A 26172-nucleotide genomic window follows, 5' to 3' on the forward strand; every position below is an offset into this window, starting at 1 on the left:
ACAGAACTAATAAAAAAAATTATCCCTTCAGGGCTGGAGAGATGGATCCAGGCTCTTAGATTCCAGTTTGGTTCCCAGCTCATGCCTGCTAACTCTTCCAGAGAATCCTGTCTTGGGCTTGTTCACATGTGGTATATACTTGAATACATGTATACAAAAAAATGAAATTTTTTTTTAATGAAAGAGACCAAGTCTTTTGTTGAATGTGGTGGCATCCATCTGTATTCCCAGCAGTGTGGAGTCTGAGGCAGGAGGATCACGAAAGTTTCTGGGCCTCTGGTTTTACGAAGTCATTATGGGCCAGCTGTGGTTACAGAGGGAAAACACCTGTCTCAAAAACAGGAGAGGCCAAGTCTTCCCAGGCTCACGTCCTAGCTGCTCTTAATTCACTGAGTCAGGACTGGAAATCGCAGTGTACTCTACAGCATACACTGTCTTGGCAGTTATCTGAGGGCTACGTCCACAATTCAGGTCCAAGGTTGCAGAGCTCTGCCCACTCTAGAACTGCCACTCAGGATCCTACAGTAAGGTATCCAAGAGTCAGTCTGTTGAGCTCAATTGGCAAGCATTTTTAAATGGTCCGGGGAAACTTGTGGGAGCAGGAATGTGCTCAGGTCACGTGTGTGGTCTGGGGGGACTGGAATAGGTGTATACAGAGGTGTGATGTCCTGGCTGGGCGCCACGCCCGCCCTCCTGCCCTGGAGCTTCCTGGAGAAAAAGGTGCAGGCAACCGGGGCTCAAGGGGCATGGCGTGGCTTCGGGGGCGTGGCTGGGGCGGGGCTCGGGGCGGGCACTTGGCAGGAAGGAGGTAGGCCGGTGCGGAAGGCGGCCTAGTGCAAGAGTTGGTCTTCGGCTGCTTTTCACCATGGCTGCACACTGTCGGGCCTCAGAACTCGGTAAGGGCCAGCGGGTTGCTCCCCTTCGCCCGGTCACGTGCTCGGGGAGGAGCGGGGGCGCCCCCAGGGCGGTTCCTGATGGGCAGAGACCTGAACCAAGGCGGGGAACTTCTCCCATTTAAGCGGAAGCAAGGAAGGTTAGACCTTTCCACTTTGTAGCTCTGTGGTTGCAAAGTAAGCAAACCCCAGAGAAAAGCCTGACCGCGCACTTGTGTCATTACTGCCCTGCTCGCGTGGCCGTACCCGAAGTCAGCTGCGCTGGTGCGAGAGTTGTCATGGTCTGCTAAAAGTGATTTTAGACGGCTTACAAAAATGTCTCTCTTAAGCTTTTTCTTCTTGCTGATACTGGCTCAGATACTGCTGGGAAAGACAACTTAAAAATCTGTAATTCAAACGTAGCAAAAAGGTAACCGAGCCAATCCTAGTGCTTTAACTTTGTATAATAGTTTATTTTGTATCCTGAACCCTCTTAGTCGTGTAATTTTGGGTAAATTATTCACTTGGTGCTTAAGTGTCTTCGTTTGTAAAATAGTTATTAGGAAACTGCTGTTGTCGGAAGGCGGGTTTGGATACTGCAAGGATACTTGTAGCCTCTGGTCGATTTCTCTGCTCTTAGTGTGCAATAACGATATTAACTAAGCGGAGAAAGGTATGTTTGTGGGAGCTGATTTTGAGAAGTTAGCTGAAAGTGTTATACATGGTTACTTTTTTCCCTCTAAAAGGGACGTATTCTTTGAATAAACAGTCTGGACTTTAAGTGTTCAGGGTTTACTGAATGGAAGGAAAGTGGTAAGCATGCTTGACAGCTAGTTTCTCTACCAGGTTCATTTCGTGTTCCCATTGCCCTCCGACCCTGGAATGTAAACTTTAGCAATAACTGATTGAAAGAGCCTTGGACATGGGGGCTCAGGGTTGGGGTGGGGAGGGTCTGTGCCTGTGCACATGTAGAGGGAGTAACATAGTGTCCCCCAAACATTTGCCTGAGTTTCACATCTTCCTTTCAGGAGATGCAGTGAAACCATTTTTCCTTCTTTTTTTTTTTTTTTTTTTTTTTTTTGTTTTCTAGACAAGGTTTTTCTGTGTAGCCCTGGCTGTCCTGGAACACGCACTGGAGACCAGGCTGGCCTTGAACATACAGAGATCCTTCTGCCTCTGCCTCTTGAATGTTGGTATTAAAGGCATACACCACCATGCCCGGTTCATTTTTACTTCTTTATCCCTGAGTCCAGGCTGGGCACTGTGGTACACACTTGTCATACCAGCATCGGCTGTGTGTCAGGCCAGCCTGGACCGTATAAGATCTTTTCTCAGAGAGCCATAAGAAGTAACAGGGTAGACAGAAACAGCTGCCATTTAGAATAGTAATAAATGCGCTCATGCCCCCATTTACGTTTTTCTTACTCTTCTTGTAGTTGCAAGAGTCCTTATGTGCTGTGGCATCCACCCTTAGGAGTGACAGCTGTAATCTAACCCTCTAAAGTAAATCACATGGATTGGATATGCACTAGGGAAGAGGTGCTCTCCATTAATTTCAACGCTGCTTTAATTGATGACTTTTTGTGGGTTTTGCTGATTGAAGGCACCTTAATATTTTTTTAATGAACACTGCTAATTTTAAAAGAAATTAACTTTATTTAAACACATTCATTACAAAAGTTTTAGAAAATGCAGTTATCACCAGAAATATTATAGAATCCATTCATCAATGTTGTTATTATTTTTTAAATTTATGTTCTTGTTTTGCCTGGACATGTGTGTACCATATGCCTGCAACGCCTATTGTGGTCAGAAGAGGGCATCCAACCCCTTGGGATTGGTGTTTCAAATGGTCTGGCTGCCCTGTGGGAATTGAACGCAGGTCCTCTGGAAGAGCAACTAGTGATCCTAAGTGCTGAGACATCTCTCCAGCCTTGAATCCAGGTTTTAAAGGTTGCATTTACTTACCTACTTTATGTATGTTGGGGGTACACTTGCAACTTCTCACCTCTAGAGGTCAGAGTGCGGCTTCCAGAGTTGGCTCTGCTGCCTCCATTGGCCGCCTAGGATTCAAACTAAGTGTCTTCACTCACCGAGCCATCTGTCTGACCCTGAACTTGATTTTTATGATGAGAACTCTGCAAGGAAAGTTGCTTCCCAGCCTGGCATTTGGCTGTGTGAAAGTTTTCCAATACGGCTATTCTGGTTGTGTTAGAAGATGGAGGGCCAGCTGTCTGAGTCTGGGTAGTTTACCGGTTACCTTTGTTCATTCCTCCAGGCTCCGTCCTCATGTTCTAGACTTTTCTGACTTTTCCTTTAAGTGGAGTGTTCATGAACATGACTTTTCTTTAGTTCCCTAAGGAACCTAGGCAGATGGAAGACCCTCACAGTGTGGAATGAGGGCATGCGTTTTGATCTACTTGCTGTTTGGGAGGACTTGTCTGTACAGCTGGGCTCTGGTGTGGACAGGTGTGTTCCTAGTTTTCAATGTCATGCAAAGGTGACGACTTCTGTTTGTAAAGATACCTCACACTTACGAGATGAGGGTGGTGGACAGTGGCGTTGTCTTAGTTAGGGTTTCTCTTGCTGTGGTGAAACACCATAAGCAAAACAAGCTGGGGAGAAAGGGGTTCCTTTCCCTTACTCTTCTAATTACTGTGCGTCATTGAAGGAAGGCGGGAAAGGATTCAACCTGGGTGGGAACCTGCAGGCGGGAGCTGAAGCAGAAGCCGTGGAGGGTGCCGCTCACTGGCTTGCTCCCCATGGCTTGCTCAGCCTGCTTTCTTATGGAACCCAGGACCACCAGCCCAGGGGTGGCCCCACCTCAGATGACGCTCGCTAATGGCAGGTTGACATAAAGCTAGCAGCACACGCTTCCTTTCAAGTGCATGCTTCTTGGGAGGCATCTGGGAAGTGGTGATTTTGTGCTAGGGACATTTTAATAGCATCTCGCTTTTTGTTTGTCTGTGTCTGTTAAGGCAAAAGGTTCAAAAAGATCTTAGTTGAGAGGAAATGGGGACCGTTTGACAGATACTGTTATTAACAACAGATGGAAACATCCACAATTGAGGTTGTCTGGAACCCAGAGTAATCTTGGCGGGACCCAAAGGAACCCTTGGATGAAGCCAGAGTCACTCCGAGGGGCCACTCTTTGTCTCAGAAGGGTGCTTCAGGACTCAAACCCTGCTAGCAAGCACCCTGTCAGGGAATTCACGTGGCTTTCACTGTACAAAGGTGGTGACTGTGTCTTTCCCCCATTAGCTGTGGCCCAGCTTCATAGTTTCTTGAGATTAACTGGTTATCTTTTTATTTATTCTTTGTGTCTTTCACATCTTGCCACCCTTTTCCCCCATAAAACAAAATAAAATTTCAGAGAAGAACAAGGGAAAACCCTGTCTTGGAAGCTGCGGTGTAGCATAGTGAGTCGGGCAGTAAACCCCTGTATCTGTTATGTGCAGGCGTTCATCGCAAAGAATCATTGGTCTGGTTCGAGGCCCCTGGTCTGATCCGCCATCGATGCTGGTTTTCCTTTTATGTGTTTGGGTGTTTTGCGTGCATATATGTGTGTACTCCACGCACATTCCTGGTACCCTTGGAAGCTGAAACAGGTCATCACCCCCCCCCCCAACTGGAGCTTCAGACAGTGATGAGCCACTATGTGGGTGCTGAGACTAGGGGTCCTGCAGGGGCAGCCATTGTTCTGCGACATCTAACCAGCCCAATACAAAATCTTAAAACTCAACAACAGAAAAGACTGTAAACGTGATATCCACTTACCTTCCGTTTACCTTTCATCTTTTTTGAATTGGTGTTTTTGAGATGGTATTTTATTTTAAATCTTTAAGATCCATTGTATTTTATTTTAGTTTTATTTATGTGAATGGTGAAAGACCCCCGAAGGGAATCTTCCAGGCAGGAGACCCTTGCCCAAAGAGCGAGACAGAGCCACTGGATGCAACAGCAAGAGGGTTCTTTATTGCTTACACAGGCGCCTGCGGATGCTGCAGCACTTCGGGAGGCTGAGCATATCGGGCTGGATTCAATATGGTTTATATGGGGTTTGGGGAGGCAGAAGCGGGCTCACAGAAGCAGAATGATTGGTTAGTTTTGGATACATGGCTTTATTTGCATATGAAGTCCTGCGGACCTTGCAAGTGCAGCTCTCAATCAGGTCCGACAGGTCTGATATGCAAATGAGGTAGAAGGTGAGAGCACAGCCAATAGGGTACTCGTCTTGGTGATGTCACGGTTTTTGAAATTCGCACTCTTAGGAAGGGCAAGGTTACAGGAGTGCGGTGGGGGTCTTTCAATGGGACTTTTGTCTGCATGTGTGTTTGTGTACCACATGGGTGCCTGGTACCCCTGGGTCCCCTGGGGCTTTTGTTTGAGACAGTTGTAAGCTGACATGTGGGTGCTGGGAATTGAACTCAGGTCCTCTGGAAGAGCAGCAGTGCTCTTAATGGCTGACTCAACTCCCCAGTCCCTGAGGTGGTCTTTTATATTCTAGTTTGGCCTAGAACCTTGAACTCCCAATCCTCCTGCCTTTACCTCCCAAGTGCTAGGATTATAGGCATGACTGTCTAGACCAATGGAGAAACGAATTATGATAACAGAGTGCTTTCTATATATTTGTCTTTTACCTTTGTTTTTATAGGAGCTTGTGTAAAAATTAGGGACATAGGGAGCCCATTTCTTCCTTCCCATGTCTGGACTCTGGGCTGTTGTGTGCCTGGTGTCTTCTGTATCTGTGTGGCTTCAATGCCCCACTCTGGACTTGTGCCCTGTCCTAAATGTAGTGGTTCAAATGCCCGTCTTGGTCACCTCCTTTTTTGTCTGTATCCTGGTGGTTTAGGACAGTTGTCTAAGGAAGGGAGGGGAATTGAGCCAAAGTGCACTTTAAAATATGTATTCGTGTGCGCGGGTATTTCAAGAATCCCATGCGAATGCCTGCTGCTCTGTGGCTTGTTAACATCTTGCCCTGGGGAATGGATCCCAGGGGAGCCTGGCTTGTTCTCTGATCTCTCAGAGCAGCCATGCCTCTCAGGTGTTTGCTTGGCATGCCTGAAGCCCTCGGTTTAGTTCCTGCATTGTGATTTGATCCCAGTTCTGGGAGGTAGAGGCAAGAAGATGAACAATTTCGAGGCCTGCCTGGGATACATGAGACCCTGTCTCAAAACTAAACTGAACAAAACCACCATCAACAAAATCATATTCAAGGGACATAGCAAAAAAACAAAAAACAAAAACTGCCTGCATGGCTGCTGTACTATTAGGGGCAAATAATTTATATTTTATTTACTTATTTATTTGTGATTAAGAGAGAGAAAATATCCAAAGGCACCTGGAAGAGTCTAGAGCAGGAAGAGAAGAAAGTCACCTGAGCATGGCCAGGGCTAGGGGAGCAGGGGAGAACAGTGGCGATAGTGAGACAGCCAGAGATAGAGAAGAGCATAGGAGAGATAGAGAAGAGCATAGGAGAGATAGAGAAGAGCAGAGAGATAGAGAAGAGCATTGGAGAGATAGAGAAGAGCATTGGAGAGATAGAGAAGAGCATAGGAGGGATAGAGAAGACCATAGGAGAGATAGAGAAGAGCATTGGAGAGATAGAGAAGAGCATAGGAGGGATAGAGAAGACCATAGGAGAGATAGAGAAGACCATAGGAGAGATAGAGAAGAGCATTGGAGAGATAGAGAAGAGCAGAGAGATAGAGAAGAGCATAGGAGAGATAGAGAAGAGCATCGGAGAGATAGAGAAGACCATAGGAGAGATAGAGAAGAGCAGAGAGATAGAGAAGAGCAGAGAGATAGAGAAGAGCATTGGAGAGATAGAGAAGAGCATAGGAGAGATAGAGAAGAGCATAGGAGGGATAGAGAAGACCATAGGAGAGATAGAGAAGAGCATTGGAGAGATAGAGAAGAGCAGAGAGATAGAGAAGAGCATTGGAGAGATAGAGAAGACCATAGGAGAGATAGAGAAGAGCAGAGAGATAGAGAAGAGCATTGGAGAGATAGAGAAGAGCATAGGAGAGATAGAGAAGACCATAGGAGAGATAGAGAAGAGCAGAGAGATAGAGAAGAGCAGAGAGATAGAGAAGAGCATAGGAGAGATAGAGAAGAGCATAGGAGAGATAGAGAAGACCATAGGAGAGATAGAGAAGAGCATAGGAGAGATAGAGAAGAGCATAGGAGAGATAGAGAAGACCATAGGAGAGATAGAGAAGAGCATTGGAGAGATAGAGAAGACCATAGGATAGAGAAGAGCAGAGAGATAGAGAAGAGCATAGGAGGGATAGAGAAGAGCAGAGAGATAGAGAAGAGCATAGGAGGGATAGAGAAGACCATAGGGGAGATAGAGAAGAGCATAGGAGGGATAGAGAAGAGCAGAGAGATAGAGAAGAGCAGAGAGATAGAGAAGACCATAGGAGAGATAGAGAAGAGCAGAGAGATAGAGAAGACCATAGGAGAGATAGAGGAGAGCAGAGAGATAGAGAAGAGCATAGGAGAGATAGAGAAGAGCATTGGAGAGATAGAGAAGAGCATAGGAGAGATAGAGAAGAGCATTGGAGAGATAGAGAAGACCATAGAGATAGAGAAGACCATAGGAGAGATAGAGAAGACCATAGGAGAGATAGAGAAGAGCATTGGAGAGATAGAGAAGACCATAGGATAGAGAAGAGCAGAGAGATAGAGAAGAGCATAGGAGGGATAGAGAAGAGCAGAGAGATAGAGAAGAGCATAGGAGGGATAGAGAAGAGCAGAGAGATAGAGAAGAACAGAGAGATAGAGAAGACCATAGGAGAGATAGAGAAGACCATAGGAGAGATAGAGAAGAGCAGAGAGATAGAGAAGAGCATTGGAGAGATAGAGAAGAGCATAGGAGAGATAGAGAAGAGCATTGGAGAGATAGAGAAGACCATAGGAGAGATAGAGAAGAGCATTGGAGAGATAGAGAAGACCATAGGAGAGATAGAGAAGAGCATTGGAGAGATAGAGAAGACCATAGGAGAGATAGAGAAGAGCAGAGAGATAGAAAAGACCATAGGAGAGATAGAGAAAAGCATAGGAGGGATAGAGAAGAGCATTGGAGAGATAGAGAAGAGCATCAGAGAGATAGAGAAGAGCATTGGGGAGATAGAGAACTTCATAGGAGGGAGTGGCGGACAAGAGAGGGAAGGGCGAGTGTCTGGGTCATATGAAGGAAGGGTGAGTAGCTGTGGGGAGGGAGACCCCTGGGCTGCAGGGGGTTCAGGCAGAGGAGGAGGTAAGAAGGCTAGGATGCTAGTGGGGACTTTGAAGTGTGTAACAGGTATTTGTGACACTGAGTGAGCCTGGAGGTCGGTGTGGGCTTCGATGTTCTGAGAGCCATGTGTCCCTTCTGCCAGAGGTAAGGGACATGGCTCCTTTTGGGGGACAGAAACCCTGTTGCCGCGTCCGCTGCACAGCCAGTGTCTGAGAATGTGTGGAGGGTGTCGGGGATTGACAACACAGAGTCTCGTTCAACAGTGTAAAGAAAAACTTTAAGCAGGCACCAAAAAGTTTCTAGAAAACTTCCCAAGAAAGGCTTGCCTCCAGAAAAGCTTCTGCTCTCTCTCTACCCCTGGCTGGTTCTGCTCTGACACCAAAAACTGATCTGGGTGTGTCAGAAGAGGCATTTAGTCTTTGGACAAGGTCGAGGTCAGGGCGGTTCCGTGGGCCCACCCTTTTCAGGAACATATTGCCCCGGGCATTGTATTGTTTTTAGTAAACATGTTTTTAGTAAACATTGTCTTACAGCTGCCTACTCCCAGGCTGATGGGGAAGTGGGTCTCTGAACAAAGTCTGGTATTCCCACACCCTGTTTTACAAGTTTCCTTCTATAGACCAGTTTGAGCTCATTTCTGGATGTTTCGAAGGCCGAGACCTGACAAAAGTCCCTTCAGAATCATGGGATTGCAGGAAGGGGTGGATTGCAGTCCAGGGGAGGCTTTCCCCGCAAGGCTGTTTCTCTCGGGCCAGTTTGTGCTTGGGCATGGAGAGAAAGCAGCCTACACGGCTTCTTCATACGCAGGGAGGCAAATGTTCAGATTTCTAGTGTAGCTTAGTCTGCTGGAGTGTATATTGAAGAAGACAGAAATGATACAATTCTGTGTATTGGTCACACAGTCAGTATGTTGATTGTACATTTGTGTATTTTAAGTGGAGCATCTTTTTATGAACACCTTTACATTGTAAGCATACACAGTAAGACTGTCGTTTGTTATTCTGATGCTGTTTTGATAAATAGAAAACTATAAAATAATAATTGGAGTTTGTTGTATTATTACATAATTGAAAGTCTTCTGTGGTACCTGCTGAGCTGAAACACTTTTTTTTTTAACTAAAAGTATCTAAGCCCTGTGGATTTTAATTAGGAGGAAAGACAAACTTCAAGCCCTCATTGCAAATGGACTGCCTTGCCTGGAAAAGAGACTGCCAGATGAGACAGCAGCCGGAGCCCTGGAGGACGCGATTGAAACGTGTCACTAGAAATGGCTTAAGTGGAGAGTTCTGGCCCTTTTAAAACACTGTCTGTCGCTTGAGGATTGGGTCACCTTGAAATGTGTTCATCTTTGAATTAAAGGCATGAAAAGGCACTTTGAAACATTTCAGTCGACTCTGGTGTGTGTTGTGAGCGTCTGTGGGTGTACCTCTCCCCCGTCTGCCTCACCGACAGTCAGTTCCCTGGAAACCAAAGTGGCCGCACGAGGAGGATAAATGTTTCATCTCTGCGCCAGCGACCGTACATAGTTTTTAAAATGCTGAGGCACTCACATCCCAACTCCTTGTTCTCTGTAGCTCAGGCTTTCCTCCAAAGAAATCCCAGGCAGAGAAGTAGCTGCTGGTAATTGCTCCCTAAAATGACTCCACTAGGCTAGTGCCAGGGTTGTTTTGGACTCGAGTTAATGATGCCAAGTCGTGGTCTTTAAAGGAAGGAAAAATACTGAAATTATCTGATCAGAGCCCCGATTCCGATGAGCTTTTCAGTGGAATACCTAGAGTGTGTAGTTCATTCAGGTGTCCATAGCCAGGGCGGACAGAGGCGCAGTGAATGAAAGCGCTGGCCACACAGGCCTCAAGGCTTGAGGAAGACCCCATGGGCGTGTATCTGTAATCCCAGCACTCCTGCTGGGTGATGGGAGGTGGAGGCAGGAGAATTGCCCAGAAACTCAAGGGCCGGCTGACCCTAAGAGTTCAGCATGGCAAAAGCTAGCACCTGCTTCAAGGTGGAAGGAGGGAGCCAGCTGTCCTCAGGCCTCTACAGATGAAGCACAGTACACAAGTGCCCCTCACATGCACACACGTGAGTCATTGAGAAAGATGAAAATGGCTGCCACTTGGCAGGGTTTCTGTATCCTGTTAGGAGTTTTTGAAATGGTTCGTGTAGCCCAGGCTGTCCTGGAGCTCCCTACCCTCTGCCTCAGCCTCCTGGCTGCTGAGATTACAGGCCAGCACCACACCTGACCTTGGAGACGCTTTTAAAGCGTAGAATACCAATTACTTGAGTAGAAGCAGAAGCCAGGGCTGAAGCAATTGATCTGATAACGGCAACAAGTCTTCAGTGACTCAAGTGGCCAGTAGTGTACACGATGTGAGTATGCCACTCAGAGAATGGCGTCGTATCCCCCGTGTGGCCTGCTCACGGGCCACTACCTTGAAGACTTCTGTGCTCTCACTTTGGATTAATACTCTGGTCCAAGGTGACTGGAAGCATGGGAATCAGACTTGTGCAGAAAAAGTGCCTGTGGTGACTGTCCGCTTCTCTCTCGTTTATCCGTTCTTAATCTCCCATCCGTTGAGGAATTCATTGGTGCAGAGAGGGGTGGGTCCCGTGATGCCATTTGCACGCCTGCGGGTCATCATACCTAGCACTTCTCCACCTGGTTGCCCTCCTTACTCTTCCCTTCCCACAGCTGTCGCTCTTACAGGCCAACTTGAAACCAGGCACCTGTGGGATGGTTGTCAGAGGGTCTCTGTTGGCTACATGCACTGGCCTCTCCTAGACGCACTGGTCTCTCTGGGAAGGCCTTGACCTGCAACAGGGATTTCTGTGCCCTGCTTTGTCCTTTCCTAGTCTGTAAAGCGAGCTCACTTGGTATGATGTGTGTGCTGCTGTGGGGGCAGATGCTAATAATGGAGGAGGTTATGCTTGCGCGGGCACGGGCATTTTTGTGACTTCTGCTCTGTTTTCGAAAATCTAAAGCTACTCTAAAAAATATCTGCAAAACAGTACAAAAGCCAACACACATTCTCTGAGACTTCAAGAATCGGTCAGGAGCCACGTGGCCCATTCAGTGGCCGTTCACTTAGCCGTGGCTGTTCATGGGTTTGCCCTATAGACTTTCCCCTTCCATGTCTGGCTGCTGCAGGTCTCTCGGCTGTGTAGACAGTGACACGGTACTGCGTCGCCCTTCTCTCTAAATGTCAGCGTTCGGTGTCTTTCGTAGTTGATGTCCACCTTATTTTTTGAGACAGGGGCTTTCACTGAGCCTGGGCCTCACCGTTTCTGCTGGACTAGGTAACCAGTGAGATCCAGGCAGCCTCCTGCCTTCGCCTTGGTTAGGATTCCTCAGGCTAGGATTGTGGGTGTGCCGTGTACTCTGTCTTATATACAGAGTCTGAACTGGTCCTCAGGCTTGCAAAGCCAGCGCTTCACTGACTGACTGAGCACGAGGCTTTTATTTTGTATTTATCCCTCTGCCCGACAGAGCGTTGGTCATGGGCTCAACGTTTGCCTCCATTAAAGATCCATCGAGGACGCACGCCTCCTCCTGCTGTTCCCAGGCATGCGCAAAGGTGACTCCTGAGGCGTGTGGTGCTGTCATTGTGGTGGCTCCAGGACTTGGTCCTCCCCAGGAAAGGCTTCGCTTCACTGGACTCCTTTTTTGTTTTTTTGTTTTTTCCAGGTTTTTAGAGATAAAGTTTCTCTTTGTAGCCCAGGCTGCTCCAGAATTCACTGTCCTGCTTTTGCTTCCTGTGTGCTGGGATTAAAGAAATTTGCCACTGTGCTTGGCTTGTTTTTTTATTTTTTATTTTTCAAATAGAACAAATTGCATTTATCTCTTCAGATTTTTAAAAATTTGGTCCCTTTATAGTACAATCTTTCTTTAATTTTTTTGGAGTGTGTGTGTGGTGGTCTGTGAGCACACGTGCAGGTGCCCACAGACACCAGAGGCATTGGATCCCCTGGCGCTGGAGTTGCAGGCAGTTGTGAATCTTCTGACCTGGGTGCTGGGACTCGATCTCTGGTTCTCTAGATCAGCAGTGAGAACAGCACTACGTACTCCTAACTGCCGAGCCGGCTGCGGTGATTGTTTGTATGACCTTTTAGACATGACTTGGGCTTGGGAATCCAGTGACCTGAGTTCTTTGTAGTGCTGGCCGGTACTGTGTGACCTGGCAGTGATAAATGAGTCTCTGGGCTTCAGTGTCTTCCACTGTAATTCTACCCTGGACGATTAACGTAGGTCACCTCCACCTTGATGAGCTGTGTCTGCCCCTGTATTTTCCTCTGCAGTACCAGCCCTCATAATCTCCAGTCCTCCCTGTAGGCACCGGTGGTCTCCACTGGTCTCCTGAAGTTCTCTGCCTCTCTGTGTGTATGTGGTAGTGATGTTTACCTTCCCGTGGGTCGACTCTGTTTGCTAGACATCTCTCTCTCATGTCACACAGAACAATCCCTTCCCCGACACACCTTTGTGTGTGTGCCCATGTACCCTGGGTAGACCCCAAACTCCGTATGCAGCTGAGACTGACCTTCAGGTTCAGATCTCCTCTTCATCTCCCGGGCACTGGGATTTATCTGTGCGGTGCATGCCTAGCTTTATGGTGCTGACAGCAGACGCAGGCTTCCTGCATGCTAGGCAAGCATTCTGCCGGCTGGGCTACAGCCCCTTGGCTGGCTGATGTGGCCGGCCCCTGTATCCTGGTCTTTTTCTGTCAGTCCTTGGGTCCCATTCCTGTTCCTGCCACTTGCTGTCACCCTTCACACGTGCGCTGGACTCGTCAGGCCATCATGGCCTTTGGTTTGACTTTGGGACATGTTGCCGCTGCTGGAAACGCCTGGGGACCTCATCAGTGGAGCTGTCACTGGCGTTGGAAGTCAAACTTAAAACCATCACGTTCTGTCTTTTTCTTACTCCTGGGTTGTAACCCAGGGCTTCCTGTATGAGAGGCAGGCACTCTTTCTACCGAGCTGTGTCCTTGGCCCTTATACAGAGATTCAAAGCAAAGAAAGAGAAAGCTACTTTAAAATTCAACTGTTTCTGTGTTTAGCTCTGGGGTAGGGTGGGGGACATTCTGTGGCACGCCCTGTTGAGTTGCTACCTAAGAAGAACTTGAGTGTCAGCCGATGTCAGGGATGGCCCCCAGGAGGTGGGGAGTTTTGCTTTTGGCTGCACCAGCCTCTCTGGTTACCCTGTATCTCACCCCTTAGTAACTGTGTGGGAGGACACTAGAATGTTCGGTTCCCACTAAAGCGTGAAAGACTGACAGTCTAAAGAGCTACTTTTCCCTGAAGAAACCTTAAAAGACTGCATAAAAAAACCAACACTTTCGTGGTCCAGCTTAATACTTTAACTGAAGGGAGTGTGTGGTGTAAGGACCCGGCCTGCTCCTTCTGGAACTTGCTGTTCTGACTGTCCACTCGTCTTTGCTCACGCAATCTTGAGGGCTTTCCTAGCTCAGCTTTCTGTCTCTGCGGCTGCTAAACCCTGCCCTGCAGACTGGATCAGGCTTCTCAGTGAGTGTGGAACAAACCCCAGCTGGTCACATGACTCCCACCCCACCTGGGCATTTACTGGGTTAGTGGGGCTAGCAGCCGGCTGCCGACATTCTTTCGGTTACTGTCACAAAAACACAAGGAACTTCCGAGTGGGTCGTCTAATGACCTCTTGTGGTGGGGGCAGTGCTTTAAGGTTTCTGATGGTTGTCCCAGAGCATCTGAAAGCTTGGGAAATCCTAAGGAGAGCCAGGAGATGAAGTGCTTCAGCAAACAGTGTTGAATCAGCACCCAGCAGGTGGCAATTTCCACTCTAATTCAGCCCAGGACAGACTCCCAGCCAGGACAGCAATGTAGCAGGGGCTGCTTGGTTTGTGTGGGGAAACAATGTTCCGCCCAGCCCTGTCTGCTTACAATCAGGATTGTAGCACGTTAGCTGCCTGCTGTTGGAGGGGTTCACCTACAATCTAAGCTCCTACCTTTGAGTGTGCTTTGTGGGTGTGTGTATGCATGCATGCATATGTGGGTGTATGTGTATGCATATATATGTGTGTGTGTGTGTGAGCGTGCATATGTGTATACGTGTGTGCATGCATAGATGTTTGTGTGTATATGTGTGTGCTCATACCTATGTGTATGTATGTGTGTGCATGCATATATGTGTGTGTATATTTTTGTATGTGTGCATACATGTGTGTGTACATGTGTGTGTATGTTTACTTAAGCACAGATCAAGGCATGCCTGTAGAGCATGAGACTGGTAAGTTGGTATTAGAGAGCATTCGGTGATTTCTTGTAAGTCACCGGGTAGTGGATGGCATTAAGACATGTGTCACATGTTCAGTGGCTGCATAGTGCCTATCTTGCAGAATGTAGCTCAGTTTGGCTTTAAAGGGCAATCTCATACTCCAGTTTGAGAACTTGTCTGTGTATTTGTAGACTGCTCTATTTAAACTTTTCTGTGAATAAAATATATACTTTGGGATGATGACTCAGTTAATTAAGTGTGTCCCCAGTCCCTGTTTTGAAAGAAATTGGGGTGTGTGCATATATGTATGTATGCAAGTGTGAGCGCATGTACTTGTGTGTGCGTCTGTACTTTGCTGTGTTTAGAAGGAGGCCAGAGGTTGGCATCCGGTCTCTTCCTAGGTCATACTCCACATTATGTCTTGAGATGGGATTTTGACTGAGCTGACTGGAGTGATGGGCCTGCAAAATGTAGGCTTCTTCCTGTCTCCTCCTCCCCAGAGCTAGGGTTATTGACGCGTGCTGTCAGACCCAGGTCTTTGTGTCGGTGCTGGGAATCTAAGCCTGAGCCTTGTTCCCAGAGATTGGGCTTTGAATCCAATGGCCTGGGCTTTAGGCCCTGTTTCTTCTGCCTGTGACTTTTGATTCATGGATGAAAGCTAGCTAGGTCTTAGAGTAACTGTGGGTACCACAAGTAGAATGGACAGGCACAGGCTGCCCGATGTGCGAGCACAAGAACTCCATCCTTTATCTGAATGCTGTAGTGTTCTGACCTGCAGGGTCACAAATAGGTAGCTGTGGACAAGGATGCTTGCTGATAGAAACAGAACATGAGCTTGGGAGGGAGAATCCCCATAGTATTCTGGGATGGGTTGGGAGTTCGAATTAGATACATAGGAAATACCTTCAAATGGGTTTGCTTTCCTTCATGTGGAAATGTGACTGACTAGTGGTGGATATCATGGGGCCCCGCCCTCTTCTAGGATCTTATCCACTCCAGGCTTTTTTCTTGATCAGCAACTGTGCGCCTTTTACATTCCTATGATCAAGATACCTGGAAAAAACCACACAAGGGGAGAAGCATTTTGGCTCATCGTTAAAGGTTACCGTGCATGGAGAAGCTATGACTCTGCCCTCTGTGGCTGCAGGCTTGTGAGATGGGGGGGGGGCAAGGTTGGCGTAGCTTCTGTAGGCCTGCCCCGTGGACTCCCTTCAGCCAGCCAGGCTCCACCCCCTTCAAAAATAGCACTGTAAGCTGGAGACACAGCGCTCACACCACAAGCTTGTGGGGGACAGTGTAGGTTCACATCCCAGTGTTGAGTGTAGTGGCATCTTGCTCCGCCAATAGATTTGTGATATGGGCCTTAGAGTGTGGCTTCGGTGTAAGGATGTGACCCCTTATAAGGAAGAGGAGGGGCCTCGCTGTCTCTCTTGGGTGGTGAAGCATCCTGCGTGGCAGCATCCTGCGCCCTGTGTGGCAGCATCCTGCGCCTCCAGGGGCAGAGGACCGAGGCGGCTATTTACCTTCATTGTGAGTGCTCCCCAGATAAATGTCTGTTATTCTTTTATTCAGGCGCTTGTGGACTTCCTTAACCCGATTTCAGCTGAGTGTCTTTGAAAATTAGTGAATTAACCGAATTATAATATGCTTATTTAGTTAAATTCATTGGTGCCACACTGTCACCTTTTGAGATACATAGCCAGAGATTAGATAATACATACAGTTTAGCTTCCTTTCTGTGGCTTTGGGAAGGAAAAGGTTCATCTCAGCTTTCAGATTATAATCCATCATGGAGGGATATCAGGGTAGGAACTCCAGCAGGAACCATGGGAGAATGCTGCTTACTGGCTCCTCCAGGCCCATGCTCAGCCAGCTTTCTTCTGTATCCCAGGACCACTGGCTAAGGAATGGTGCTACCCACAGTGGACTGGGCCCTCCTCCACCAATTAACAATAAAGACATTCCTCCATAGACTTGCCCACAGGCCAGTCCCTTAATTGAGGTTCCCTTCTTATGTAACTCTAGCCTGTGATAAGTTGACAGTTAAAGCTAACTAAGACATGATTGCTTATAAATAGCAATTTTGGCAAGACACCCAAACTAATATGATTTCAAAACACATAGTTTGAATATGAATCTTAATTAAAAATACTAGTGATTCTCCATAGAATCATTTAAAAGCTATTTGCTGGGAATGTCAGGTGTCGGGGTAATGTGAAGTCACAAATTTTAGGAAATGAACGATAACACCCTCATAAGATCTTATTCATAGTCCTATAGAAGATACTTTCATGGATCTTAAACTTAAAAGTGGTTGCTCCTGGGGGAGGTTAGGAATTACCATAAATTCATGGCAGAGAATAATGGGGTTGTCCTGCAATGAGATTTACATGGGGTAACGTGTGGCCGGAGCAGGGCGCTGATACCAGGTGGTGGCCACACAGCTCATGAAGAGTAAGTGCAGATGTTACATAGTCATTAATTTCCACCAGCATGCTTAGCAATTTCTAGAGGCTTACCCTTATCCAAGGAGACTATTATTATTGCTAGCCCTGTTCTGGAGCATTTAAACAGGAGTTATGATATTTTCACAGAATTAATTTTATGTGGGTCTATTGCAGCATGTAAATTAGCTTGCAGAACTCACCAGCATGCACAGAGAGAGAGAGAGCAGCTTGGTGCATGGTACCTGTTGGCTGATAGCACTGGGGGGCATGTCACTGCCATATTTTAGGAGTTTTTTATCAGGAGGGAAGTGTGAAACAGGCTTTCTCTGAAGTTCTGGGCGCCTAGAATAGTCCCTCAAATCTTTTCAAAGGACTGAGTGTTGTGTCTTTTCCCAACAGGATGCCGGAGTTATCCAGCCATGTGAATTCCACCCTCTCTCTCCTCCTTTCTCCTCCTCCCTCTCTCCCTTTCTCCCTCTCTCCCTCCCTCTCTTCCCCTCTCCCTTTCTCCCTCTCAACAGAGTTTTTCTCTATAGCCCTGGCCAGACTGGAACTTACTATATTGAACAGGCTGTCCTTGAACTTGCAGAGATCTGCTTGTCCCTGCTGACTGAGTGCTGGGATTAATGGCTTGCACCATCAGCCTGGCCTGGTAATTTTTTCTGGCCTCTTACCACATTTAGGAACTTGGGAAAGCTCCTGTCAGTAGTTTTCCTAGAGCACATTTTTGTGGGAAGGTTGCAGATTTAGGCCGGGGGTGTAGCTCAGTGGTAGAGCACTTGCTAACATACTGATCTGCAATACCAAGGCAAAGCCACAGCAACAACAAATCCTCCATGTTTGGAAATACAAATAACAGTTTAATAACTCAGTTGCCAACTACTGCTTCTTATGTGGTCAGTGGAATAGCCACATGTGAGAATGAGCAATGTTTAACTTGGTCATTTATCTAGGTGAAGGCCGTACTTCAGAGTTTTATGTGGTTATCTCTGGAATATGTGTTCAATTCTTTAGGCTCCATCTTGACAAACAGGCAAGTTTTGAAGTAGTACCTTGCTTTTCAACAGGTTAAGTCAGTGTTAGCACTTTGCTTTCAGAGGTACATGCTTATCAAATGTGCAAATTACAGATAATCAATCTTCCTGAGCAATGGAAATTTACAGTTACATTTTTCATTAAGCACACTTTTCGAGGCTGCTGGTAGGGGTGTGTGTGTATTCGATATTGAAAAGCCTGGCCTGAAGTCGCTCATTACACATTTACAGAGTAGATGGATGGTAACAGCGTGGTTTTAAGTCTACAAGGAATCGGCGGTCCTCATTCATACGTCATGCCTACACATCCCCCTCAGTCTGTCTGCTTGACCCTGCTCAGTGGGAGCTTCAAACATTGTCTTTTGCATGATTGGACTCAGGCCAGGCATGAGTGTTGAATGCTTCTCCTGTGAAGACTGGCATGGTTTCTGGGGCAACTGTGTGACATCTTGTTCAGACAGCTGTTAAATGCTGTTTGTTGTAGTTTATTATTTATTCAGGGACAAGGTCTCATGCACCCCAGGCCCCGAGGATGGCCTTAGAGTCCTGACCCTCCTTGCCTATCTCCACACTCTGAGTGCTGGGATGACAGGCTTGTGCCACCCTGGCTTTACAAGGAACTCAGATCAAACCCAGGGTTTCACACATGCTGGACAAGGTGAGGTTCATCTCTGCCCCATTCTTCTCGCTTGGGGCCCTCTGGTAGGCAGATTTTTCCTTACTGCCCATCAGTTCCCAAATAGCTGAACAGCAACTTAATGTTACTTATAAATGCTCAGCTAACAGCTCGGGCTTGTTACTAGCTAACTCTCACATTTTAAATTAACCCACGATTCTTTTCTATACTCTACAAGGTAGCAGTGCCTTTTTCCAACATGTTAAGTTCATCTTGCTTCTTTCTGCATCTCTCTCTCTCTCTCTCTCTCTCTCTCTCTCTCTCTCTCTCTGTCTCTCTTGCTCTCGCTCGCTCTCTCTCTCTCCCCTCCCCTGTTTCCACCCTCTTTCCCAGTGTCTGTCCTTAGTTTGGTTGTCCCGCCTATACTTCCTGGCTGGCTACTGGCCAGTCAGCTTTTTATTAAACCAGTTCCACTGAGAGTCCGTTGCAGTGTACAGGAGGGTTATGCACAGCACCCTTTGCTTGCTGAGTGGCTCCTGTCTGTTCTGCTAGCTTGAGTTTGCAGTCTCTGCTCAGCTGTGAGCCAATAACACCCCTCCCTTTCTGCTGCCATCGCCAAAGTAAGCTTTCATTATATATTTTCAAGTGAAAAAGTTCTAATGAAAGCCATGGGACCAGTTGGGAAGTGCTGGTGGAATGCATTGATTTTGCCTGTGCAAGATGTCTCTTATCGCGCTGTCCCAGCCTTCTTCACGCCTGTGGCACTTGGTGTTTCGTATAGTTTTGGTTGTGAGGTAGCCTTTAGTGGCTGAACCGCCCATCCAGCCTCTTCTCTGTTTCCTTAGGGTGACCCACCCTTGCTATGCCTGTGTTTCGCACATCATTCAGTGCAGCACTTGCACTCAGGGAGTGCACGGGCCAGTCTGCTCACGGGCACTCAGGTAGAGTCCCCATTTGCCAAGGAGTTGTGGCACTAGCTGCGTAACCACAGCCAGCAACTGTGGCTGCAGACTCTAGGGCTGCTCACTGTGTGAGCAGTCCTCAGCGTCACGTGGACAGTTGTGCCTGAAAGCCAGCTCAAGAACTGTACGGGAAGTTTCAGTGCCCAGAGCACCCTCCTGGTCATAGCTGATGAATGGAGAAAGGCAGTTTTCCAGAGTGGCGACTGACTCCTGCAGAGCCTCAGCAGCTGGGAATGGCTAGTGCGTCAAGGATGGGTGGGGGCAGAGGGAGGTGGGGAGGCCTTAAGCTTAAGATAGGACACTGCCAGGCAGGGCAAGATGCAAGTCTGCAGCGACCGTGTAATATGACCCTCGGCGGTCTTCTGCTGGGATGATATCCTGACGGTGTTAAAAACTATCTAGCTATGGATGTAAGACACAGCAGAAATGACAGCTCGGTGGAAGAGGACAGACGATTTGCACAGACACAGAGTTAGGAGATTAAGTCAGTCTTTCTTGGTGCTAACCATGTACATTGTAGTTGTTTGAAGGACATACAAATGTATTCCTCAGCCACTTTTGGATTGATACATGTAGGTGAGAGTGTGTTGCATAGGAATTTGAGGTGAGGGGCAGTTAGCAGCAGGAGCTGTGTCATTGGAGAGCTGCTTCTGGGCTGTGGCAGTGTGCTGCCTGACTGTAGGTGTTTGGATTCTTAACGTCTAGGTTCTCAGGACCAGTTTAACAGGTAGAGCAGTGGATCAGCATAGTGCCCAGAGAGTTCACAGGTGTCCTTGGCCCTGCCCCCTGTCTGATAGATGGGAGACTCTTGGAAGGAGGCCACTGATGGAGCTTACCTGCCCTCAGTTAAGGATGGGGTCACAGGGAGGCTTCTGATTTCCACGTTTTGGGGACAGAACCTGGTCAAGGTGATGTCTTCTCATTTACTGTGTAATTTGAATTTTTGAAATTAGCAGTAGCACCCTGGTGTCTTTGTTCCTAGCCAGCCACCCATTTTGAAGGTTGACAGATGAGGCATGCTCATGACATACTTGACCAGTTTCAATGACTGATGACCGCACCAGCTTTCCAGAACAGAAAGGGTACACACATCGAACTTATTGGTGAGCTATTACTTCGTCGAACACCTGCACAGCTGGCAGGGCGTGCCTGATTCCTGGGAGGGTGCAAATTAGACTTGAAAATAAACAATACTGAAATAACAGACAGCTGTGTGAGCACAACTAACAAGGGTGCTTGGGAACAGGAATGGGTATTAAATACACGAGTGCATGTCAGAAAGCGAGGTGCTTGGAGGCAGTACCGGAAACCGGCTTGGGTGGAAATTCTCCACTTAATCAAGTGTCATGATTTTTGTCCCTTAGGAACAAAGGCAAAGTCAACATGTTTCTTCTTGTGTAGGGTTGTTATTTTATATCGTGTGGGTCAGGAGTTATGCGAAGGACCCCAAACAAAGGAAAACAAAGTTTGGGGGAGACTAGAAAGCTCCCCTGTCCTCTGAGACTCAAACCAGAAGAATTAAAAAAAAAAAAGACAAGCATTTGAGAACAAATTAATAACTGACAGAGGGCCTGAATTGTCACCAAAATGACATTCTGAGAAAAACAGATGAGTTTTTTTCTTTTTCATCAGAAAATGTAAGTAGGGGCATTGCTGCCTAACAATTATGGTTTCATGTCTGTTCTCCCCAAAGACACATGAACTTGAAACCTGTCATGGCCTCCAAACCAGAAGATTCTATGGTCCTGATGAGAGTGTGTGCATTAGAGTCATTTCTCTGGCAAGGAGGCACTAAAGGGTACTTGAATGGAATATTAAGAGTTATGAAGGACATAACAAAGGTCACACAATCCTTTCTTCCCCAGACCCCATAATAGGAGAACAAGGGTTATTTGATGAAATTAAAGGGTAGCAAATGAAGTGCTAATAAAATGAGATCGTCACTTATATAATTCATTGCCATGGGAGGTCACAGAGGCAAATTCTGTGGCTGGATTAAATATGGGGCCGGATAATTTTATGACCACTAATGATATTTTTAGCAGCTGAAGCTGGTACTGGGAGAGGTAATTCCTGCTACACTCTCCAGTAGATGCCTCACTGGGACCTATGGCAGAAGCACTGGCCTCGTGGGCTCCACCCTTAGGTGGGAGGTGCATTGCATTGGACATTATTTTTTAAGGAGAATGTGCCCAAGCATCCCATCTAGTTTCATCATTTCTCTTTTCTTGAGGTCCAAAGTCCTTTGTGACCTGGGGAGGATGGGATGAGCCAGTTTCTGGACTTAGAGAGCCCCTCAATGTACTTGAGTACCACCCACTGTCCTACACCTTGCTTGAGATTTTAAACACCTATTGGAGGTATTAAACAAAGAGTTTAGCATTGTCAGTGCTACTCCAGGTGAAGGGGCGGGACTGAAAGTAGAAGCCAAAGTCACTTAGAAGAGTGGAACACGAAGATTGTTCAACTTGTAAACATTAGCAAGGTTCCCAAAGAAGGGGACTTCCCCTCCCCTCCTCCCCCTTTCCTCTCTTTTCTGATACAGGTCTCATGTAGCCCAGGCTGGCCCCGAATCTGCTGTTTTGTCTAAGGATGACCTCATACACTTCCAATCTCCACGTGCTAGAAATTACAAGTGTATCTCACCGTGGCTAGTTTCTGTGGGTTTCTGGGCTGCTAGTCAAGGACTTGATCGCCTGTGCTCTGTCCTCAGTCCGTGGCCTGAGTCCTAGTATTTTGGTGGGGGTTCACTGTTCATGCATGGTAAGGAAGGAACAAATAGGACGCAAGCCCCAGACACAACATAAAACACCAAATCACGAAACTGCTGCTGTTTAGGAGCACTGAAGCCCAGTGCCAGAGGGAAGGAGAGGGGGATGTTTGTGAGAAAGCTGGGGGATGGTGGAGCCTTGGGGTTTGCTTGAGATCGCCCACCAGCGGGGAGCTCAGTGGGTGAGGGGTGAAGAGGGAGAACTTAAGAGCCCTAGGTTGGCTGGTTTCAGCTTTTTGACCATGAACCTTTTGATTCTGTGCAACTCTTGGCTTTACTGTCCACCTGAAACAACCATGAACTTAATCACCTGTGGTTGTGGTCACGTGCTCAGTTTTCATTTGTTTGTTTAAGCTTCGCCCCATTTGGGTGGAACTTGGTTCTTCTAACGCTTTTTTTGTCTGTTTGTTTGTTTTTTCAAACAGGGTTTTCCTGTAGCTTTGGAGGCTGTCCTGGCACTTGCTCTGTAGACAGGCTGTCCTGGAACTCACAGAGATCCGCCTGCCTCTGCCTCCCGAGTGCAGGGATTAAAGGCGTGCGCCACCATTGCCCAGTTCTTCTAACTCTTAAATGAGCTGTGTGCATCCTTGTCTCTGTTCAGTGTTCTTCCCTGGGACTCTGCCCCAAATCCACTCTGCCTTTGGGTAGGGAGAAGGGCAGGAGTCTGCCTGACCCAGGCGTCTGTTTTCTATTGAGGTGCCTCAGCAAAGAAGCAAGATAAAGTGATATCTGTAAGGAGCAGAACAGGTGGATTAAAATGTTGAAAATCTGTTTTATTAAATGATTTCAGCTAACAAAATAATTTAATCAGAAATGAAAAATAAGACAAGCTTGGTTCCTACTTTAGTGTTATAGAATGATACTTATGTAAGTCATTCTTACTCAGGTTTGGAATTTCTGCACCATTAGTATGGATACCTGTGAGAACCCACAGGTAGAAATGGGAAAGAAAGCGTTTTTGATGGAGACTTACTGACTGCCCTAGCGGGCCCAGGTCTCATCTTTGTGCGGAGCCGACTCTTTTGGATTGTGTTAGTCATTAGTGGGATGCCAAGTTGTGGTTGCCAGTGTGATAGGATTGAGGGATGCTGTGGGGTGTCTGTGCGGGCGTCTGCAGAGACAGGTAGATCATGAAGGTTCTGACCTGATGAATGAGTGGATGAATTCATCCCTTGATGGGCTCATAGTTCAGATGATGGCACTAATGACAGGTAGTAAAAGGTAGCAGGTGGGTTCTCCGGGAAGAAGTAGGTTACTGGAGCTTAGTATCATGCTCTGGTCCCTCACTCCTTCCCTCCCTTCCTTTCACTGGAGAGGGAGAGGGGAGAGAGAGAGAGAGAGAGAGAGAGAGAGAGAGAGAGAGAGAGAGAGAGAGAGAGAGAGAGAGAGAGAGAGAGAGAGAATAGTGTGTGTGTGTACGTGCTTATGCACGTGCATTGGTGTGTAGGTACCTATGCATAGAGCCAGAGGACATATCTCCTGAGTCCATTCTCTTTTTCCATCACGTGTCCCCGAGTTGAGCTCAGGTTGTCAGGGTTGGTGGCAAGCGCACCCTTACCCGCTGAGCCGTCTCAACAACCTTGGGTTCTTTTTTGACTTAGACTTTTTCTGCTTCCTGAGTGGCCACGAGGTGAACACTTTTCCTACGTTACACGATCCACGATCCCACTGAAATGACGTTATTTCCAAATACGCAGGGCTGTGTGACCATGGGCTAAAGTAAAGCCCCTTCCCTTAGGCGGCACTGGTGGGGATTTGGTCACAGAGACAGTTCACCTGACTGGTACACAGTACAGTCTACAGTTGGCAGCGCTTCACGCACGTCAGGGAGCTGTGTGGTCGACGCATGTTTCCTGATGACTGCTCACTGCCCATCGTTGTCTCTAAAGACACTTACTCAAAGCTGTGAGGCTCCTGCAGGAGGGGCAGGGATGTAAGGCAGCTACAACAGATAAATGCATGCACATCCAGCTTCCCGTGCTGAGGTTGCTTGATGCCAGAGATCCATGCGTGGGGTTGAATGTCATGGGCACCAGATACTGGACTCCTAGGGGTAGACCACGACTCACACTGAATTAAGTACAAGAAGCCGTTCCAGCTCTACTCTTCCAAAACCCCATCTAAGTTCTGCGGCGGAGATGCATCTAAATGTTACATCTTGTGGGAAGCTGGCTGACTGTCCTCCAAGGTCATTTAGTTACAAATAACTAGTGTCAAACAAAACAGACAACACAGGGGAGGCCACCACGTTGAAGCCATTTCTCATGCATTTTTGAGTGGTTTTTTTTTTTCCTTTCCCTGTTTTGAATGTCTGCTACAGTGTTGTTATTTCTAGTACATTTTGAAAAATTCTCTTTTGATGGGCTGTATCATCAGCATCTAGCAGGTATTAATCTTGTCAGTAAGTGGGTAGTGATCAAAGATGCCCGCAAGTATTCGCTAATTCACTTAAGTCTGTATTAATCATCTGCTCTCCTGGACTAGACACCCACAAATAAGTCTTCGCTGTCAGAGGCGAGAGGCGTGTGCCGGGGAGGGCACACCCACTGCCGCGCTTAGGCCTGCAATTAATCAGCGTGGCTCCTTGTCGTTTCAGATGCACTCGATTTTGCATGCATTGTGTCTCGTGGTGACCAGGTTTAGGACAAGGTTGTTATTGTGTGAAAGAGAAGCACGGCTTTAAACATGCGTTTATCGTGTTCGGGTATGATGCTCGGGCTCGTGCACGCCGCAGAATGCGGGTGCAGGTGAATGGGCAGCTGTAAGGAGTCACGTCTCTGTCCACCTTGAACTTGGTCCCGGGGTTGAGCCCAGGATGTCAGGCTCACACAGCAAGTGCTGTAGTGACTGAGCCATGGCGCCTTCCTGAGACAGATGTTTCAAAAGAGCACTGGTAATGGAGGAAGGCTACGTCTGTTTGAAACTTACAAGCGTCACTCTTTTCCTTCTAGATCTCAGCTGGATCTCCAGGGTTCAGGTGAACCAGGCCGCTGTTCTGAGGCGGGCAGAACAGATCCAGGCTCGCAGGAGTGTGAAGAAGGAATGGCAGGTACAGACCCTCCCTCTTGAGCGCAATGTCCCCACGCGTCATAATGCTTCTTCCCTCAAGGCCACAGTATTGAATTTCGCTCAAGATGTGTCTAAACTTAAAGGATTGCAGCTGTCCATGGCTTATTTTCATAATTCATATATGATGATGATGGGTTGGAGAAAGATAACGCATTTATCCAAACAAGTTAAGAATCTTATCACTCTTGAGTGGCCAAACCGCAAATGAATTCGAGGCATCTTTATTCATGAGCGAGTTAAACGGCACATTTCCTCCACACACTTCCTCAGTTTCTCAGCCATGCTTTCTTCAGCTGTCTTCCGTTTTAATTTCAAAGCCCTAAACATCCACACCTGGTGTGTCCACTGCTGAGGCCTGAGGTAGGGGAGTTTACTTCACTACTGCTTTTCATAACAATTCCAAAAGCGATGCCTGGTGGTACACTTCCAGTCAGCATCCTTAGTGCCTGGCAGGCTGAGGCGTGCTATGCAGGCCCAGAAGGCCTTCAGGGTCCATCTTACAAGAGGAGCAGAACATTGGGATGGAGGCCTTTCAAGTAACATCTCCCATTCTGCTCATCCTGGTTGAAAAGATAAAAGGAAATTTTTTTTAGAGTGAGTGAGAATATATGAGGGTTGTTTTAATAATGGAATTGGATTGGAAAAAAAGTCAAAAGCAAGGAACTTGGAGCGTTCAGAAAACATTGCATCACGTTGGCTTCTGGGGAAGAAAGTAAAACGAAGGTAGATCCACAGAATTGCATTTGTGGCTGGTTCCTGGCTGATGAACTGGAGAAGTCAGAAATGGCAGGGGTTGGTGGAGGAGAGGCTTCTGTTTGGAGTTTCTGAGAAAACAAGTACATGAAGTCTGTTCTTTTGTTTTATTCTGGGTAATGTTCATTTTGATTGCATTTCTTTCAAAAATAATATTTAAATTGT

At 47.2% G+C, this 26172-nt stretch overlaps 1 protein-coding gene and 1 long non-coding RNA gene across 2 annotated transcripts in view; both read left to right on the top strand.

Annotated features, from left to right (window-relative positions):
• Window positions 1-795: 795 nt before the first annotated feature.
• Window positions 796-26172, top strand: part of Dera (deoxyribose-phosphate aldolase) — an 83515-nt gene continuing 58138 nt past the window's right edge. The window contains exons 1-2 of the mRNA XM_005072901.4: window positions 796-896; window positions 25137-25234. Coding sequence (XP_005072958.1) covers window positions 866-896; window positions 25137-25234 — 129 coding nt within the window. The 5' untranslated portion in view covers window positions 796-865. The remainder of the gene's footprint in view (window positions 897-25136; window positions 25235-26172) is intronic.
• Window positions 903-9494, top strand: LOC121139687. The gene is made up of 2 exons (XR_005876586.1): window positions 903-1302; window positions 9263-9494. It is a non-coding gene; the product is annotated as an uncharacterized LOC121139687 (long non-coding RNA).

Source organism: Mesocricetus auratus, unplaced genomic scaffold, assembly GCF_017639785.1.
Source record: "Mesocricetus auratus isolate SY011 unplaced genomic scaffold, BCM_Maur_2.0 Super-Scaffold_100001, whole genome shotgun sequence".
NCBI lineage: Eukaryota > Metazoa > Chordata > Mammalia > Rodentia > Cricetidae > Mesocricetus > Mesocricetus auratus.